The 19817-nt window shown below is 42.6% G+C and overlaps 1 protein-coding gene across 3 annotated transcripts in view; it reads right to left on the reverse strand.

Annotated features, from left to right (window-relative positions):
* Positions 1-19817, reverse strand: part of LOC106564696 (STE20-like serine/threonine-protein kinase) — a 33167-nt gene that overhangs the window by 6969 nt on the left and 6381 nt on the right. Inside the window, exons 3-17 of one of the 3 annotated variants that reach the window (XM_014130958.3) lie at positions 17309-17357; positions 16805-16954; positions 12770-12842; positions 12240-12434; positions 11827-11908; positions 10258-10389; positions 9089-9979; positions 8724-8854; positions 8214-8337; positions 7450-7629; positions 4548-4640; positions 3839-3910; positions 2425-2554; positions 1312-1436; positions 500-691 (exon numbers count right to left, since the gene is read on the reverse strand). In XM_014130958.3, coding sequence (XP_013986433.3) covers positions 500-691; positions 1312-1436; positions 2425-2554; positions 3839-3910; positions 4548-4640; positions 7450-7629; positions 8214-8337; positions 8724-8854; positions 9089-9979; positions 10258-10389; positions 11827-11908; positions 12240-12434; positions 12770-12842; positions 16805-16954; positions 17309-17357 — 2619 coding nt within the window. The remainder of the gene's footprint in view (positions 1-499; positions 692-1311; positions 1437-2424; positions 2555-3838; positions 3911-4547; positions 4641-7449; positions 7630-8213; positions 8338-8723; positions 8855-9088; positions 9980-10257; positions 10390-11826; positions 11909-12239; positions 12435-12769; positions 12843-16804; positions 16955-17308; positions 17358-19817) is intronic. The other 2 variants (XM_045691186.2, XM_014130959.3) reach the window with 2 other exon arrangements.

The raw sequence follows: 19817 nt of genomic DNA on the forward strand, positions 1-19817 counted from the left end.
TCAAAGCTGGGACCGAGAGACTGAAAAACAGCTTCTATCTCAAGGCCATCAGACTGTTAAATAGCCATCACTAGCTGGCTACCACCTGGTTACTCAACCCGGCATCAAAGAGGCTGCTGCCCTATATACATAGACATGGAATCACTGGCCACTTTAATAATGGAACACTAGTCACTTTAATAATGTTTACATACTGCTTCACTCATCACATATGTATACAGTGTATTCTATGCTACTGTATTTATTCAATGCCACTCCAACATTGCTCGTCCTAATTCCACACTTTTACTTTTAGATGTGTGTGTATTGTTGTGAATTGTCAGATACTACTGCTCCGTCGGAGCTAGGAACACAAGCATTTCGCTACACCCGCAATAACGTCTGCTAAATATGTGTGTGTCCAATAAAATTTGATTTGATTTGACTATACTTTGAAAATAACATCTAAATACATAGGTTTCCATTCTCAGCTATGTGTTTTTTGACCATTATCTCTCACCTGTTTGACCTTCTCCCTCTCCTGCTCAGGTGTGATGGGGCCCCCAGTGATTCGGAGGCTCTTCTTGAACATGGCCATGCGCGTCTTGGCCTCGCTGCGCTGGATCTTGGGTAAGCGGGCCCTCTCCTGTGTCTGCCTGTTCTTCATCTCCTCAATCAGACGCTGGTTGTAGCGCTGCATCTGCTCCATCTCCTACAGAGAGAGAGGGAGGGAGAGAGAGGGAGGAAGAGAAGGAGAGGAAGGGAGAGAGGGGAGAGAGAGGAAAAGAGAGGGAGAGGAAGAGAGAGAGGGAAAGAGAGGGAGAGGAAGAGAGAGAGGGAAAGAGAGGGAGAGGAAGAGAGAGAGGGAAAGAGAGGGAGAGGAAGAGAGAGAGGGAGAGAGGGAGGAAGGGAGAGAGAGGGAAAAAGGGAGGGAGGGAAAGAGGGAGAGGGAGGAAGAGAGGGAAGGAGGGAGAGAGAGGGGGAGGGAGGGGAGGTGGGCAGAAATACATCATTAGCTTCCATAGAAATGAGATATTTGAGATATTAGACTAGTTGCCAGAGTGTTAGCCATTTAGTTGTCACAACGTTACTCAGTCCGCATTTAGAAAAACAATGATGCATCATTGTTGAATGCAGAAACAGATATACCCAGGCATATTTCCAATCTGATTTAAGATGTTGAGTCAAAACTTGTAGTCATTCAGAATTATGCCTCACTCTATCCCCCAACCTGTTCAGCTATTTTGCTCCTAATGGTTCTGTTCAGGACTAGGCTTATGAGATCTGATCCTGAATCAGCTGTTGTTTGCCTATCTGGAAGCCTTACTGTACCTTCTCGTGTCTCTTAAGCAGCTGGTGTCTCTGCATGAAGTACTGGTCTTTCAGCTGTTGTTTAAACAACTGGTGTTTCTCCTGTAGGTGACGCTCTTCCAGCTCCCACATTGCTGCTTCCCGTGCTGCAAGGACCACAGTACAAGGAAACTCAGTACAAGAAAACACTGCATTACACGGAAGTTCAGCATATTATTATTAGATACAATACCCCACCATTGTAATCAGATCTTTCATCTGTATTCCTTTGTATTTGATGTTGATGAATCTTGGCACCCAAAAACCATGTCACTAGATTTGACTAACTGGTTAGCTTGGAATGTGTTTGTGAGACACTTCCTTCAGACGTTCATTTTCTTTCCCTTTCGAACATGGTTCATACCATTCAATCAGCAAGTCATCAAGGCCTACAGCTTGTGAACCTATCTGTGGAGCTATTTCTATAAGCTGATGTGTATGGGATGATTGGAATCTGACCAGGCAGGGTTAGTAGGCTATTATAAGGTATTATAAACTGGGTGGTTCGGACCCTGAATGCTGATTGTCTGAAAGCCGTGGTATATACCACGGGTATGACAAAACATGTATTTTTACTGTTCTAATTACATTGGTAACCAGTTTATAATAGCAATAAGGCAGCTCAGGGTTTGTGGTATATGGCCAATAAACCACGGCTACGGGTTGGATCCAGGCACTCCGTGTCGCGTCGTGCTTAATATTGGCCATAAACCACACCTACTCGTGCCTTATTGCTCAATTAGAGTCAAGGCCGGACGGGGCCTTAGGTTGAACTCTGTAGAGCTTCTGTTTTAAGTTATATACTGTGTCACTGTGGGTTTACGGTTTCCATCTCACACACAAACAGTAAGGTTTACTGTATTTCCTTTAACTATGCTGGTGATAGTGGCTAGGGTAGACTGTTTCTATGTGGTAACTATGATCTTTGTAAGGCAGTGTATCTATCCTACTGCAATATGCATCTGTGCTACTTGCATCTCACACAGAGCTATGCATCTTCTGTTTGTGGTTAAGACAGGTTTCTCCCCGCTGAAAGGTGCTATGACTGAGTACCTATCTATAGTTTACGTATCACACAGAGAGATGCATCTTCACCTCTGAGGAGCTGTTGTTTGTGGTTGAGACAGTCTCTCTCGATGGTGGCCAGCTCATGTTTGTGTTGCTGGATGATCTTCTTCAGGGCACAGTCTAGCTCCTGCTGCTGTTTCTGCAGGAACTCCTGCTCCTGAGGAAGAAGAGGGAAAGACAACTGGATAAGTAAAGTATCTCTATATGCCCCTCAAACTCAACTCTGGACTTCCAAGCCAGTCCCACTGCATTTTTTTTCTTCATTGTTCCCCTCTAATTGAGTAGTTATTTAGATCTGGGACACCAGGTGTTTGCAATTCATTATCGGGTAGAACAGAAAACCAGCAGGCTCTGGACCTCTTAGGGTAGGAGTTGAGTACCTCTGCTATACACTGTGTGATCCAGACAGAAGAAGAGAGAAAGAGAGTGATATTAGTCAAATGACAAGGCCATTAGTAGGTCAACTGAGACCAAATTCACAGAACCAAAACACACCAGGAGTCACAGGACACTGTGTCATTTCTTAGTTAGTCGATGAGTTGTTACACTTACTCAGATTGCCAATACAGCCCTAAAACCAGGCCTACAATGTCATTTGAGTAAATTAAGAAACACCAGAAGAGAACTGTGTCGGTACAGTTTAAGAGATGAACAGAATAGAGATTCAAGCCAACCGTAATAGCACGGCAAACAAAAACCACAGGCTGACGATGCCAAACAACACGTGTCTGTCCGTCAATTTGGAATGACTGTCTTCACCTCACCTCAACTGCTCTAGTTCCCCCAGTCGACTCCAACAGCACGAGAGAGAGTCACCGTAGAGTATTGAAGCTGGCAGACAGGTCTAGCTTGTTGATGTTACCCCCCAATCAGGACAGACGCGTAATCAGACCAACCCTTCTGTATGGGGTCTGGACTATGGTTTCCATAAAAATAAAAAATATATAGTTTACCTGGGGATATATATGGCTTGAGTTAATGGACCACACTGTGGAAGCTGGCAACAATGTGGCGACAGGACGTAGGCTAGACGGACTAGATGTGCTGGGTCATCGAAAACGTAGAACACCGGACGTCGACTGGCGGACTTGATTCGTTTATGGGTAATGCACTGTGAATGTTGTTTTTTCATTGCAAGTTCCAGGTTGATTGAACTTGAACTGCTAAGTTTAGGGTTGATGACATTTCCTCTATAGAAATGTGTCGGCCAAATCCCAAAATAGAATACTGCTGCATTCCCTTTAAACCAGCCCTCCACATGTTGATCAGTCCAGGTGTTAAGGAAAGGAGAACGCCCACAAAGTACTCCACTCACACACACGCACCAATATAAACACTGCCGTCTCAAAGTCAGTGAGTGAATCTACTGCCATGTGAGAGAGCAAGAAGAGGACACATTTCAAACCAAGGGGGGGGGGGGGGGGGGGATCTTACAACTTACATCCTGCATGGGGGCGTTGAAGAGAGTGCAGGAGGACAACTGAAAAGATTGAATCATGCCCTGGGCCACTCCCTGTAGATCACAACAGATTAGACCTATACGCTACTAAATCATAACATGTAGCCTGAACGCCAGTCTGTCTGTTGCATTACTGCCAACACTCCTTATCATGTATGACCGTAAGGGAAAAGGAGTTGGCAATAGTGGACAAGCAGACTGGCACTCATGCTCCATACAGCACAGTAACCTGGGCCACACATTGTAGACCAGAACAGATTGTACGCTACTAATCATCAGCCACTCATCCATAAACATTGCTGGCTAAGTTAACCATTACACTGACACACTGTTACACCCCCGTACTATACAGGCAATGTGTTCCACTGTGATTCACAGATGGGTGGATTGTTAGAAAACACATCAATAGTGTTGGACTATACTGTAACTTGTGCTGGAAGATACTGTAAGCCTACTTGATTCATGTTTCGAATTAAATTATCTACTGTAGAATAATACATACACAAACTCTATTTTGGACCAAAAACCAACCTCACAAAAGACAAGTTTTGGAAAAAAGACTAGCCCAAAAATTCCCAAAGGGGCTAAATGACAGTGATCTTGAAAGCAGTCAACGGAAGAATTGTAGACTGACATTGAAGGGACAGTCCAAGTAGGAAAGCTACACCAGACGTTTTCCACAACAAACTACCTCTTCACATGGAGTCGTGATTATATCCTTTTTTTTCCTTTTCACGATAGCCTTTCTCTTGTGTCTGGGCGTGAGTCGCATTTCCTGTTTGAACTATGGCATGAGGCAGCCCACAAACAAACACACGACAGTGACATCAGAAACAACACAGACACAACAACAAGGCATTGATATGGATTTGTGATTCAACTCATTAGCCAAAGTCTATGAGAAGTAGCCTGATGCCAGATTTGTATGTATGCGCTGCATAAGCCAACATCTCTGACGATAGCCTAGTCAGAACCATTTGGATTCAGCACATAGGCTACAGATCTGGGATCAGGTGACGAGAAGTGACAGTTTCAGACTGATTTAGACACAGGTTATATAAACCCTATGAGAGAGATCTACTGTAACCACAGGTGTGTCAGTAAAACGCTAGCTGCTATAAATAGGCATGGGATTGTCGTGTAGATTGGGCTATCCTATTACGATGGCACACTATGGGATTAATACTGAGGACGAACTGGGGTGCACATGGATAAACATCTAAACATTCACATGACTGTCAATGCTAAACAAGGGAAACCCTTCCAAACAAGATTGAGAATATATAATCTTTGTCAGCTGGATTTAACTACCCTGTGAAATGTAAGATATTGAAAATAAGTCTAGTTCTCTGAATTTCTTGTGTAATGAAGTCACCAATACATGCATATTAAAACCTCTTTTAGTGATCCAGTTCAACAGTACATCATGCATATTAAAACCACTCTTAGTGATCCAGTTCAACAGTAAATCATGCATATTAAAACCACTCTTAGTGATCCAGTTCAACAGTACATCATGCATATTAAAACCACTTTTAGTGATCCAGTTCAACAGTACATCATGCATTTTAAAACCACTTTTAGTGATCCAGTTCAACAGTACATCATGCATATTAAAACCACTTTTAGTGATCCAGTTCAACAGTACATCATGCATATTAAAACCACTTTTAGCGATCCAGTTCAACAGTACATCATGCATTTTAAAACGACTCTTAGTGATCCAGTTCAACAGTACATCATGCATATTAAAACCACTTTTAGTGATCCAGTTCAACAGAGCTCATCGATAGTCTGGGAAAACAACTCATCTCTGCAAGAGTAGCTTAGTATATTTTTGTCTTTCAATAAGTTTTGTTGTTGTTGAAAAGACAACTATTCCTTGTCGTCTTTTTCTACCAGCACTGACTTTGCTGATAGCTTCTTTACTGAGGGAAAATGTACTTGCGACAACGGTGATATGTGGTGACAACGGTGATATTCTCACCAACCTATCTTAAGGTGACTGTAAGTTGCTCTGGATAAGAGAGTCTGCTAAATTACTAAAATATAAAATGTAACAGCAAGACAATGTAGTGAAAACAATCCTGCAAATCACAGACAGTCGAAGAGGGTCCAATCGCTGCTTAGCCTAATCTAAGACGGATCAACATGTTTCTTTCCCACAAATGTACTGTACACCGCAAGCACACACACAGCCACACCTTTACAGCATCAGTTACAACATTCACATACCACACACACACACTATTGTTGTCATGATACCAAAAATGTGACTTTGATAACGATACCAGGATTAGTATCATGCTACTTGATACCATCACTATACTCAATATCAAAACGATACCACGGCTAAAAAAGGCACATTGGCCAAATGTACAGAATGGCACTTGCTCCAGATAGCCATGTATGTGTTAATGAAGCAATTATACAATCATGCAATTTTACTTCGTTTTTACTAATCAAAATACATAACATAATGGGAGTCATTTATTTGAATGGTAAATCAAGATGTAGCCTAGCCCTATTCACAATACAGATGAATGCATATTCAATAGGAGTGTGCAGGGCCGGATTAAGAAATCATAGCCCCCCCCCTTTATATTTTAAAAAATGGCTCTGCCTTTTGGGCCCATTATGTGCTTGGGCTCCGAGGATTCAGCCCCTGTAAGCACCTGTATTAAATCTGGCCCTGGGAGTGTGTGCATGCTTGTTTTGGCTGATTTAATGTGGTAACAGATGAAAAACAATCCATTGCCCTTCCATTTGTGGCCTTGTTTTATTGTACTGATCAACAACATTTGCATAGAAGAAGCAATATCTTATTTTATAAAAGTATGCAGTGGGTTTTTAACACTTAATGATGTCATTCAACCACAGTGGCAGAGACAGGAGAGACCTGAGGCGAGGGAGACCAAGTGAATTAATAAAAATGTTGGCAATGACTGTATGGTTTTTGGTGACAATCAGCTTTGAAATCAGCATATTTTGCATTATGGTTTGCATTATTATCACAAACAAAGTACTAGGGTAGGCAATTGATGTTAACTTCAGCTGTAAGCTAGCAAGGAAAGTTAGCCTACAAAGCTGGAAGCTAAAAAGTTATCTTATTACATTGTAAAGTGTTCTAGCCTGTAATGAACATTGTTTTGCGGACAGTAATTAACAGTTGCACAATTTCTACGTGCTGTGTTGCATTATTCAAGTGTGTTAACTTCTGTGCAGCATTTGAGGAGAGATAACATGATGCAGCCCAGACTCCCAGTGTGAGCAGTGGTTCTTCAGGACAGACTAGAGCCAGTATGAGAGGGGAGCTAACATGATGCAGCCCAGACTCCCAGTGTGAGCAGCGGTTCCTCAGGACAGGCTACAGCTAGCAATGGGTAAGTGAAGCAGGCACGGTGCTCTCGCGCTATAAGTGGACCGGCTGTGCTGATAGACAGACTTGATCCTCTCTCAATCAGTAAACGACGTGAAACACATTTGACAGAAGAACCGAAAGTACTGAACCATTTTTCATGTTCTAGTATAGAAAAAGTACCAAAGATTGGGTATACCGTGCTACACTAACACACTGCCCTCTACTTCCTTACCTCTTTCTTGCGGTTCTTGAGCATGTTCTGGAACTTGGACAGCTCCTTGTCCTGCTCGGCCTTGATGCGCTTGGCCTCGTCCCTCAGCCGGTTGGTGTGCTCCTGCTCCAGCCTCTCGATGGTCTGCTTCTGCTGTCTCTCCAGGTTCTCCACTTCCTGGTCGTAATGGCGCTTCTTACTCTGTAGCATGAGGATGTCATTTTGATTCGGTGTCAGTTCGTCACTTTCACTAGAAATAGAACTAGTATTCAAACACTGGTCATCAATGAATGACTGGAATATTGCAGAAAGCCATGGCATTTCAATGGCATCAAGTTTGCCTTGGATTTACTAGCTGGCTAGTGGATTCAAACTCTGTCTAAACTGTGAGTGGCAGTTTGACTGACATACAGAAGGATTTACCTAGTCCAGAAATAAGTAATGACGTAAGAGGACCAAAAGGCACATGGAAGCTGTGGTGTGGTGTAGACGGGACATACCTCTTTAATACTGGGCAGGGACTAACTGGTCTTACTGGGCTAATTCAGCTTACTGTTTCACTGTCATGTGTGGTTTAGCATGCTCCTTCAGGATTGGTTGTGACCACACCAGTAGGCAATCTTGTGTCACTGTGCTAGGTTGGACACAGTATGACTGGGGCCAGGGTCACGAATGGGCAATTATAGTTCTACAGCACTACATTCAATTACAGTGCTACACGGTACCTTTCAATAGGTCTCAAAGCACCTCCCATTGAGGCTTTGACAAAATGGATAGTGACTCACGGTCGTCTCCTGTTCGAAGCGGCGGTATATCTGTTCTTTCTGCTGCTGCAGTTTATTGCTGAGCTGCTGCTGGGCCCTCTGTTCCTCTTTTTGGAGGAGACGCAGCTCCCTCAGCTCCTGACGCCTGGGAGAGGAGGGGGAGGAGGAAAAAAACATGAGAGAGGAACATCTTTTTCTCCAAAAGGAGATTAACCAACCCAAAGCAATGGAGAAGGAGAGACCAATGAAAACATTATCTAACAAGATATCTCTATGCATGCGACTCAGTAGCACTTTGATATGCAAATGAACTGAGGGCAAAAGGGGGTGCAACTCAATATTAGGAAGGTGTTCCTAATGTTTTGAACACTCAATATACTAAAATAGCTACATTCACTCGTTCATTCCGTTCAGTTAGAGCCTAAGCTTGAGCTTATACTGCAGGAGAGATGGATTATATCCTTGCATAGTATTGGCATATATTTCAATGCATAATGCTCAAAATGCTAATTCATGTAAATTAATCTTTACCTGAGGAACCTCATCTCCTCGTTCTTGGTGTCATTGTCGGTGATGATCTTCGACGTCGTCACGCTAACCTCGACTCCATCCACCACGAACCTACGGGTCTTCTTCAGTGTCTTCTTCTGGCGCTTGGTGTCCTGAAAAACAAAATGGTGGCAATAAATATACCATCAATATACTGTAGTTGGACTACTTCATGGGATAAAGCGGTCATTATAAACATTACAATTCATAAGCATTTATAACACTGATAATAATGTATGAAGCATTTATAATGGTGTATTCATGAGGGTTATTACTGGATTACTTAGCTATTACCAATGGATTTGATCAAAGACATTCTCTAAAGAGAGTGTATTGTGATGCCGTACCTGTATGGAGAGGGGTCCTGGCTCCTTGGTTTTGGTCAGGAAGCTGGAGATGGACAGGTTCATGTCTGTGCTGCCGTTATCTGCAGCAGAACTACACCCAGAGTCCGAATCCCTCTCCTTCTCATCCTTAGACTTCACTGGAGTCCCTGTCTCTGCAGTTGGCTTATACTCCACTCTCTCTTTCTCTCCTTCCTCCTCTTTCCAGACCGCTGGAGATGCAGGTGTGAGTTTGTCTTCCACCTTAGTCTCCTCTGGGTTTGTCACGGTAACCATTGCTTCCCTGCTAGGCTCCTCGCTGGCTGGTTCCTCCTCAACTTCCATGTTGTCTTCTGTTGGCTCTTCCTTGGCCTCTGACCCTTCTGCGGTGATCTCATTCGTCTGGACCTCAGCTGTGTCCACTTCCTTTTCATCTTGATTGGATATGGCCAGTTGTTCCATCTCCTTGTCGGCTACGGTGACTTCAGCATTGGAAACGGTTTCTTCTGGTTGGGGCTCTGCTGATTTCTCAGCTGGTTCTGAAGAAGCTATCTCACTGGGTTCTGTTGGGGAAACCTCTGTTATTTCTGGAACCTTCTCATCCTCTTCCTTTACCTCTACTGGTTTCTCACTGGCTTCTGTTGGTGTTCCAATAAATGGAGAGACAAGGGTCTCATCCATTTTCTCCACTTCTGCAGGGACAGCAGGCTCCTCGACGAAGCTAGCGTCCACAACCAGGTTCTCCTCTGGTTTGACGACGCTTGGTTCAGGGACCTTTTCAACAATCTGTGGTGTTAGGATAACCGGTTCAGCCTTCTCCGGTAAAGACTCCAAGATGGAGGCTGAGGGAGACTGAGGGAGTTTCTCATCCTCCGAGCTGGCAACACTGGCATCGGACGGTGCACGTTTGTGACCCTGAAGAAAAGGTGATGAAAATCAAAATGTAGGTTAAAATAATCAACAGATAATGTCTAGATTAGCTTTCAAATAATAGAACTGTGGGAATGATTCTAAATAAATCCTTCTAACCAATAGTCAAACATTTTCCTTATTTTTGTCAAGTCAGTACAGACTGCAGCCTGTTCTTTATAATAAACGATGAAGACCACAGAATAATACACACTGTCCATCTATAACGTTTCACTCTTTCATGTGGTTATTTTTCTAACTGAGCTGTCTGTGGTGTAACATACCCGCTGTGTCTCTCCATCCTCCTCCTCCTCTTCCTCCTTGTGTTCCTCAATCTCCTCGTAAACCTCAGCCTTTGCTTCAGCGATCAGCTCCCTCAACGGTCTGCTGTCTGTCACAGTACTCAAAAATGGATGCTGCAACGATAAAAAAAAGATGCATAATATTGAGGACACTTTTAGATATAGACTATTATGTCCCCTTGAAGTGTACTACTTACACTGCATCTGAAAAGACGACAAAAATATTTGTGCGATTTCAATATCGCAGTCAAAGAGGTGCAATTGAGACACATCAAACAAATCAAGATACACAATTTAAAGAAAAATACACTAAGTGTACAAAACATGACATAGACTGGTGAATCCAGGTGAAAGCTGTGATCCTTTATTGATGTCACCTGTTAAATCCACTTCAATCAGTGTCGATGAAGGGGAGGAGACAGGATTGAGACATGGATTGTGTATGTCTGCCATTCAGAGGGTGAATGGGCAAGACAAAATATTTAAGTGCCTTTGAATGGGGTATGATAGTAAGGTGCCAGGCGCACCAGTTTGAGTGTGTCAAGAACTGCAACGCGGCTGGGTTTTTCACACTCAACAGTTTCCTGTGTGTATCAAGAATGGTCCACCACTCAAAGGACATCCAGACAACTTGACAACTGTGGGAAGTATTAGTCAACATGGGCCAGCATCCCTGTGGAACACTTTCTAAACCTTGTAGTCCATGCCTCGATGAGTTGAGCCTGTTCTGAGGGCAAAATGGGGTGCAACTCAACATTATGAAGGTGTTCCTAATGTTTTGTCCACTCAGTGTATATTTGGTCAACAATGTGAAGTACAATCTTCATAACAACTCAAAACAATCTGATTAATACACAAAGCACACTGTCTTCCATACTGTAAGGTACTGCAGTCATAATGCATCCCTTCTCCAAACACCAAAACCAAAGTCTTACCTTATCCTTCTTTTGCCCGGATACCTGCTGAACATAATCAATCGCCGGCCTAAGAATATGCAGCTTCTTCGCTATCAACAAATTCGTCGGTGGTATACTACTATTCAGTATTTTATAACGATACTCCTGTTGTACTGTCCCACGCTGAGCTCATGTGTGTTTATGTCCTCCGTACGCCTTATCGTCTTACTGTCTGGCTGGAAGTCATTCTGTCTAGCTTGGCGGTCGCTCTTTAAACCCTTTCGGAAAGAAAAGCCTGTTGTGCTGACGGAGGCGCAGAGGGGATAAGTAAGTGTCATTAGCGCGCTAGCTAGCACACCAGGCACCTGGCTGACACAGATGTACCTTAGATGCACCGGCTGAGCAGCTATCGGATCATGATCAGGGCCAATATGGCCATGTATTTAATTTGACAGGTGGCCGTGGGATGGACTGGGGCGGAGTGCTGTGCAAGGGGGCGGGGGTGGTGAGGGAAAAAAAACAGGAGGAGGTGGGGTGAGGAGGAGAGGAGGGTGGCTGAGGAGGAGAGGAGGTGGGCTGAGGAGAAGAGGAGGTGGGGTGAGGGAACAAAGGGGAAAGTGAGGGCAAAAGGGGGCAACAGGTGTGTCACCATTACCTGTAGAAGTTGTACCACATTCCATCTGTTGTCCACATTCTTATCGAGACACTTTCTTAGGAAATCACTGAATTCTGGAGACCTGAAGAGAGTGAATGGAGATCACTTGTAATAACTTCAACATTGAAAATGGACTACAATTAAACAGTGTCATGTATTCCTCTCAAAGGCATTGCGGTAAATTAGAGTAGGTAGAACCATCTCAACAGATATGGCAAGTGCAGAGAGGAGTGAATTAGTGACACAATCTCTCTAGGCAAGAAAGTGCAAGAAGAGGAACATTGTGCAGAGTAACAGCGTATCAAAAGGGCATTTCTTCCTTCCCATTTAATTGAGGGTTCCTGAAGCCAAATCTAGACAGAAATAACTTGTCTGCCAGGCTGCCACATCACTGACTGACACGCCAGACTTACCAGCGCGATGGCTGCATCAGGGTAGGAGGATCGGCCTTGGCTATTTTCAGCAGGACTCTCATAGGGTTCATCTCGTGGTTGGGAGGCTCAATCTGGGCCATCTCGATCAGAGTCACCCCCAGGGACCAGATGTCAGCCTTGTAGTCGTATGGGCGGTCCTTAAAAGTCTCACACATCACCACCTCCGGGGCCATCCTGGGAAGAATGGATAAAAAAGAGCCAATCAGAGGAAATGAAATGTTTCAGTGAAATATGAAGGGACAAAGGGACAAAATATATTAGGTGAAATGCAAATGACTATGAAACGAATTGTGTGGAAATGTGGAATTGTAGCATTTTTTGTACAGTAATATTGGGATTTTGTAGGCTATACATTAAGTTTTCAATAAATTGAAATGCAAGTAAATATTTTTTTTGGGGGGGGAACACATTAAAAAGTAAATCATGATGACTGGCCAATTCAGTAGAATGGGGAGAAATAGTAATTTGATGAATTACAACAATATGACAGGTTTTCATGTTTGACTCACCAGTATGGCGTCCCGATGAAAGAGTCTCTCCTCTGTAGTGTTTTGGTATTTTTGGCCGACACACCAAAGTCAGCTGAAACACCGATGGGAAACAGTGCTGCTGTTAGCAACTAGGGTACAACATGTTGTTGTTGTTCATAAGAATTAACCTAAGCCAGGGGTACTGCAGGGGGTCCGCAAAAATATATGCAGTATATATTGAAGTGATTTTGATTATTTTTTTTAACTTAAATGTTTTTATTAATATCGCTAGCATCAACAGAATATTTTTTAAATGACATACACTACCGTTAAAAAGTTTGGGGTCACTTAGAAAATGTCCTTGTTTTTGAAAGAAAAGCATTAAAATAACATAAAATTGATCAGAAATACAGTGTAGACATTGTTCATGTTGTAAATGACTATTGTAGTTGGAAACGGCTGATTTTTAATGGAATATCTACATAGGCGTACAGAGGCCCATTATCAGCAACCATCACTCCTGTGTTCCAATGGCACATTGTGTTAGCTAATCCAAGTTTATCATTTTAAAAGGCTAATTGATCATTAGAAAACACATTTCGAATTATGTTAGCACAGCTGAAAACTGTTGTCCTGATTAAAGAAGCAATACAACTGGCCTTCTTTAGACTAGTTGAGTATTCTTTCAAGAACAAGGACATTTCTAAGTGACCCCAAACTTTTGAACGGTAGAGTACCTACAGTAGAAAATCGGATATTATCTTATTTCTAATGATGTCAACTTTATTTCTCAACTCCTAAACATTGAGCAAATTACACTCACTGTATCTGACATCGGCTTTGAAAACGCATCCGCGAATAGGCTACTAGTGTTGCAAGTGCCACTGGCTGCTGGTAAGCTTTCTTGACATGGACATACATTTTTGCCTACACATGGCTAACCTTTGTTTAACCAGATAAAAAGATGCTCTTAGCGAAAATGTGTTTGGTGTTACCATTCTAGCTAATAGGCTATGTTCAGGACCACAATGGAAATAAGTCCCAGACTTTATTGTGTGTTATCCCCTATGATTTCACTCATGTGCATGTGTCTTTTTCAGGTGTGCTTGTTTTTTAATGTGGTCAAATGAATAAAAATTTGGGCTCCTGAGTGGCACAGGGGTCTAAGGCACTGCATCTCAGTGCAAGAGGCGTCACTACAGTCCCTGGTTTGAATCCAGGCTGTATCACATCCGGCCATGATTGGGACTCCCATAGATTGGCGTACAATTGGCCCAGCTTCATCCGGGTTTGGCCGTCATTGTAAATAAGAACTTGTTCTGAACTGACTTGCCTAGTTAAATCAAGGTTAAATTAAAAAAAGAATCCAAACAATTATGTGAGAGTTCCTCTTCCAATTATAACACAGCTAGAAGAATGAGCCAGATGTCTCACCGGATGTATAAATCTGAAGCATCCGCTTAAAACTAACAAATATAATGATGAGAGGAAGTCCAGTGGCGGGAAGTGGGAGAAGCTGAAGCTAGAGAAAATTTGCCGACATTCGACTAATTTACTCATTGATTAAACAATACAGTTCTCTTCCAAAAACTACAATATCTGTTACGAACAGAGTGCACTAAGTTCTGCAGACTTGACCCTTTAGAAACAATTAGAAAAATTAGAAAAAAGTGCATTGTTTAGGAGTGCAAGGGCGAATTGAGTTATTGCACACCCTCAGTTCACAGACTAGGCGTTCCCTAACAGAAATATGCAAATACATGCTAGAATGCGCCAATAGGATTGCGCTTAGCTAGTGCTTGCTCCCATTGGGAACAACACTGTTCGCTGCTCTGGCACCCCAATGGTGGAACAAGCTCCCTCACGACGCCAGGACAGCGGAGTCAATCACCACCTTCCGGAGTCACCTGAAACCCCACCTCTTTAAGGAATACCTGGGATAGGATAAAGTAATCCTTCTAACCCCCCCTTAAAGATTTAGATGCACTATTGTAAAGTGGTTGTTCCACTGGATATTATAAGGTGAATGCACCAATTTGTAAGTCGCTCTGGATAAGAGCGTCTGCTAAATGACTTAAATGTAAATGTAAACACTGGTGGTGTATCTTGGGTTAGTTACCAGTATCTTTGATTATGATGTGGGGAGGTCAAAATAATGAAAAACTATCTACCAAATCTATTCATTTAAACATGTTAATTACTTATCCTTGTCAGTATCATTCACCTGATGATAAGGCAAGACGTGCCATTTTTTTTGCTAACGTATGATAGTGGTCCCAGGGTCACTGGCTTTCCTGGGAGGTGGTCCCTGGGCAAGAAAATGTTGAAGACCCCTGGCCTAAGCCAATCTATACAAGTTAAACAATTGTTTCTGAAATACATATAGGCCTTCAGCCAAATCCAGGCTTATTCAAAAGCATAACCATGTTAGTGACACGAAAAACATGCAACAACAACACAGATTTTTACGTAACGTGTGCATCTGGACGATGACATCATGTGTTGTTTATAACAGAGTGGGTGTGTGTATGTACGTGTTTGTGTGTTTGTTTGTGATTCATCTTTCACACAAAGTCTCTCACTGCCTGTCACTGACATGCAAACAGGCACTTTCACAGCCACCTTTGTTGTCACTGTACTGATACAAACCCCACTTTGTACTGCATTATCACATCAAGCCTGTTACATGCACAAAGTTATGACTCATCCTAATACACAACCTACTGCATGATGAGTCTGGAGCTTACTGTGTGGAGCACCCCTCACTGTGTACCAATATGACAGAACAATGATGACATGCAGGCTTTCCTAACACGCAATCGATTTGTAGGCAGTTAGCGTTGCAATAACTGAGTGACATAACTGATTCGTCGATGACGGCTACAATATTACATGGTGGAATATTTCTGTCTGTATATTGTGTTATAAATGTTATGATAAACCTAACAAACAAATACTACCTTATTCCTCTTTTTTTTCTTCCACATCTGCGCTAAACATATTTGGTGTTTCAGAGCGGTGATATCATGCATTTATTTTTGACTAAATGCACCAATAGGTGCACCTCTCTAACATCCAAGAATGCACTTCTATGGTGTATCCAAAAACTTCCCCCTGACCCTATTAAAAGCTGCAATATGTAACTTTTTGGTGAACCAACCAAATTCACATAGAAACGTGAGTTATAAATCTGTCGTTCTCATTGAAAGCAAGTCTAAGAAGCGGTAGATCTGTTCTATGTGTGCTATTTCTATGATTCCCGTTCTTATGTTTTGTTTTTGTGTCTTTTACTTTTGGTTTTGTACACCAGCTTCAAACGCTGAACATACGGTTGCAGTCATTGCAGCTAAAAGTGGCACAACCAGTTATTAAGTGTAAGGGGGCAATTACTTTTTCACACAGGGGAATTGTTTGTTGCATAACTTTGTTAATTAAAGAAATAAGTATACATTTGATTGGTTATTTGTAAACTCAGGTTCCCTTTATCTAATATTAGGTTTTGGTTGAAGATCTTATAACATTCAGCATAAAAAATATGCAAAAACAGGGGCAAATACTTTTTCAAGGCACTGTACAATATTTTGGATTATTGAAAATATATTTCACAGCGGTTTAGATGGTACAATGATTCTCTACACATTGCTTGTCTTGTCACAAACTGAAATTAAACAAACTATTAGAATTTTAGCAACCAGGAAATGGTGGAGCGACAGCCGAATGACCTTTTTTCTAAGAGTGTATGGTAGTGCATTCTACCTTAGTGGTGTGCATTTTACTATGACTGTAAAAGTGTCTTCCACTAAAGGACTAAATGTACATGTTAAGCACAGATAGTTGGTTAGGACAGTGGTTTTCAAACCTCTCCTCGCGGACCCCTGGACGTTTCACAATTTTGTTGTAGCCCTGAACTACATCACCTGAAACACCTATCCAAGGGTTTGATTGTTGACAAGTTGAATCAGGTGTGCTAGCTGTGGAATAGTTCTAATACATGGAACGGCTGCGGGTCCCCGGGGAGAGGTTTGTGAAACACAGGGTTAGGTAACTCCCAGCCCCTCTTGCCCAGTCTCTTACCCAGTTTGACGTCTCCGTTCAGGGATAGCAGGATGTTCCCAGCCTTCAGGTCTCTGTGGATCACCTTGTTGTTGTGGAGGTAGAGGAGGGCCTGGAGGGTCTGCTTACACACCACCCGGATCTGGGGCTCCGTCAGGGGCCTCTCTAGCTCTGAGGGACACGGGGCCACATAAACACATACTTAGCATTCCTTCTCACACACTGGGTTTCACTCACGCTGTCACGCAGTCGCAGACACACACACACACCCCCTCAGTAACAGGACTGAGCTGGCTTACGGCTGTGTCAATGAAAAATGTTAATACTGATACCTTATCAATGCAGTATGAGGGTGGTCTACATCGTGTTGGTGCTCATCACTGGTAGTTCAATATCAGTTAACAGTTACTATACTGTTATGTCCATCACATAATAATGTTAAATACATTTCCATTGTTACCAATGACTTATCACTCATCTGCTTATCATATCCTTTAGAAGTAGGATGTAGGAAGGCTGACTCACCCAGCATGATGGCATCCACCGCTCCACCCGCACAGAACTCTATCAGGATCTACAAAATAAGAGAAGAATGTTACAGTAGATCCAGTACAGTGGATTAAAGGAAACTAACAGCATTCATCTAATGAGGTAAAAATGCCATAACAGCTTAAATACCATAGTAACAGGTAAACACACCATACATTTACAACAAACAATAGTACTTTGAGTGTTTACAGCTATACAAAGTAAGCCCCTTTTCCATCGTACTATAGGCCAACAAGTCACTGTGTCATGTGGTCTTTGTCAATGGAGCCCTGTCTGGACCCAGTAGCCTTACAATTCAATGCAAAGGGTCTTAAAGGGTCTCAAGTTCAATGATATCAAAACGCAACACACTTAACTCTACCTATCCTATCCATCACTTAGGCCTAAGTTGTTACACTATGGACCAGCAACCTTCTCCTCTCCATACTTAAAAGCCCCTCCCCCCGTCACCTGCTTCATACACAAACAACACTTTAAAAGTCACCTTCTTTTAAAGACCAAACTCCCCGGTCTGTGGCCGTATTCTCAGAGTGTCTCAGAGTAGGAGTTCTAATCTAGGGTCACTTTTCCCTTTTAGATCAATACATGAATTTGATTATATGGACATTAGAGAGGAACTGATCCTAGATCAGAACTCCTACGGAGATGTTTTGTGTATACAGGCCCTGCTGTGTAAAACAATTTGAAAGTGAGTTGAACAGTGAACCTCCTCCTGCCCAGGTTCAGTGAATGAAACCTGCTGAGCCTTAAATGGTTTCAAGGAGCTCTCAATATGGCGGCCTTGCACCGCTGAGGTAAGAGGATTGGCCAGAGGGGCTATTCTGTTGCTTCTGCTCTGAAGGCTTTCTCAGAGTAGACATATGCAGCCTAGCCTAGCGTAGCTAGCCAGAAAATAGCCCTTTCCCCAAATAGGATTAGGAGTTTCCACGCACGCCTCAGGTGGGAGGGGGCTAGCTTTAGCTTCAGAAGCAATAAGGCTAGGCATTTGGAGGAGAGAGACACCTAGCCATTCAGTGTAGGTAGGTAGTATCGTTCGACTAGCATAGTCCTGATACGTCAATAGATTTTGGACTGTATCAGAGCTATAGCCTAATCTAACCTAGCAAGCTGCTAACACTACGGATACAACAGAGAAACAACGAGGCTAACAAAAACAAAACAACAAGCTCAAGTTATCCACGGCCCTACTGTGCTCAATACAGTAAAAATTGAGTTAGTTAGGGCTGAGTAGAATAGAGAAATGCTACTGCCAGTGAAACAATTGAAGACATATTTGGTGAGAGGTGCCAAGAAGAGGAAGACAAAACACACTTCCTCAATGTAACACAGTCAATGAGACATTATAGGTACTCTCTATTCTCCTTTTGGCTAGTATTTAGAGGGAATTTGAACTGTTCACCTATTGAGGTTTAGAGTCCAACATAATTATTGCAACAATGACCCGTGTGACCGTTCTAAGAAAAAAAAAAAATAATTAGGGGGTCGACCAGCTTTAATATTGCAGATAGATTGTGGCTTCCATCAATGTAATTGTCTGCATCATTTCCAATCCCCCATATATTTTTTTGTAAATATATATATACACACACACAGCAACAACAAAAATCCTTTACTATGTTCCCCTAACCCTACCATCCCTACCCCAATTGGAGTAAACTAATGGACACTCTTAGGCTTCTACTTCCAGCTTATACATACTATATTTTACAATAGTTATCTTTTTGTTTGTTTTTAGTCCCATCCTTCAGCTCCACTCAACCCCTCCCATCTATCTCTGAACACCATCCAGTTGATTTCTATTTGCCATATATTTTTCAACTGTGCTGTGATGTTTTACAAAAGAAGAACCAATTCTTAGTTTAGCCTTATTACAACCATATCAAACATAAAATTCAACAAAAACCTTTCATTCTACCCAACAAAACTTTGGTAAAATAAGACAGTATGCTCTGCCTAGCCTAAGCTTTGAAACAGTCTTGTCATTCATACAGGCCCTTGTAGTGTTGTTTCACTGGTAGGCGAGCTGTTGTTTTAGTCCAGCTGCATGTACAACAGTGTACAATAGGCCAAACAGTGGGTCTTTACAGTGGCAGGCGGGTAGAGAGGAACTACAGGGCTGTCACCATGACTTCCTCTCCCAGCACACACACAGGCCTCTGAGGAGCCATTCATGTGGTGCAGAGAGAGACGGGGGACACAACTCTGAGATAGCAGCTGTGTGGCTAAGATCCTAACCAAAGGTTAAAGATCAGGTAAATTGTGGTTTGGGAGACAAAGATATGCAACATATGATCTGACCCATGATTAGGCCTAACAGTCTAAGGTCAAGTACATTGTGGTCAGGATAGGAAATTAGAATGGCTGAGGCTGCGGATCCGTAGGAAACAGCCCCGTCCCTTTTCCCCAGAGCTGAAGATCTGAATCACATACTGAGCATGTTTCTTTACCTTTACGCAAATAATGTTGTGGTCACCCTCCATTCACA

This window comes from Salmo salar, chromosome 12 (assembly GCF_965601325.2).
Source record: "Salmo salar chromosome 12, fSalSal1, whole genome shotgun sequence".
Taxonomy (NCBI): domain Eukaryota; kingdom Metazoa; phylum Chordata; class Actinopteri; order Salmoniformes; family Salmonidae; genus Salmo; species Salmo salar.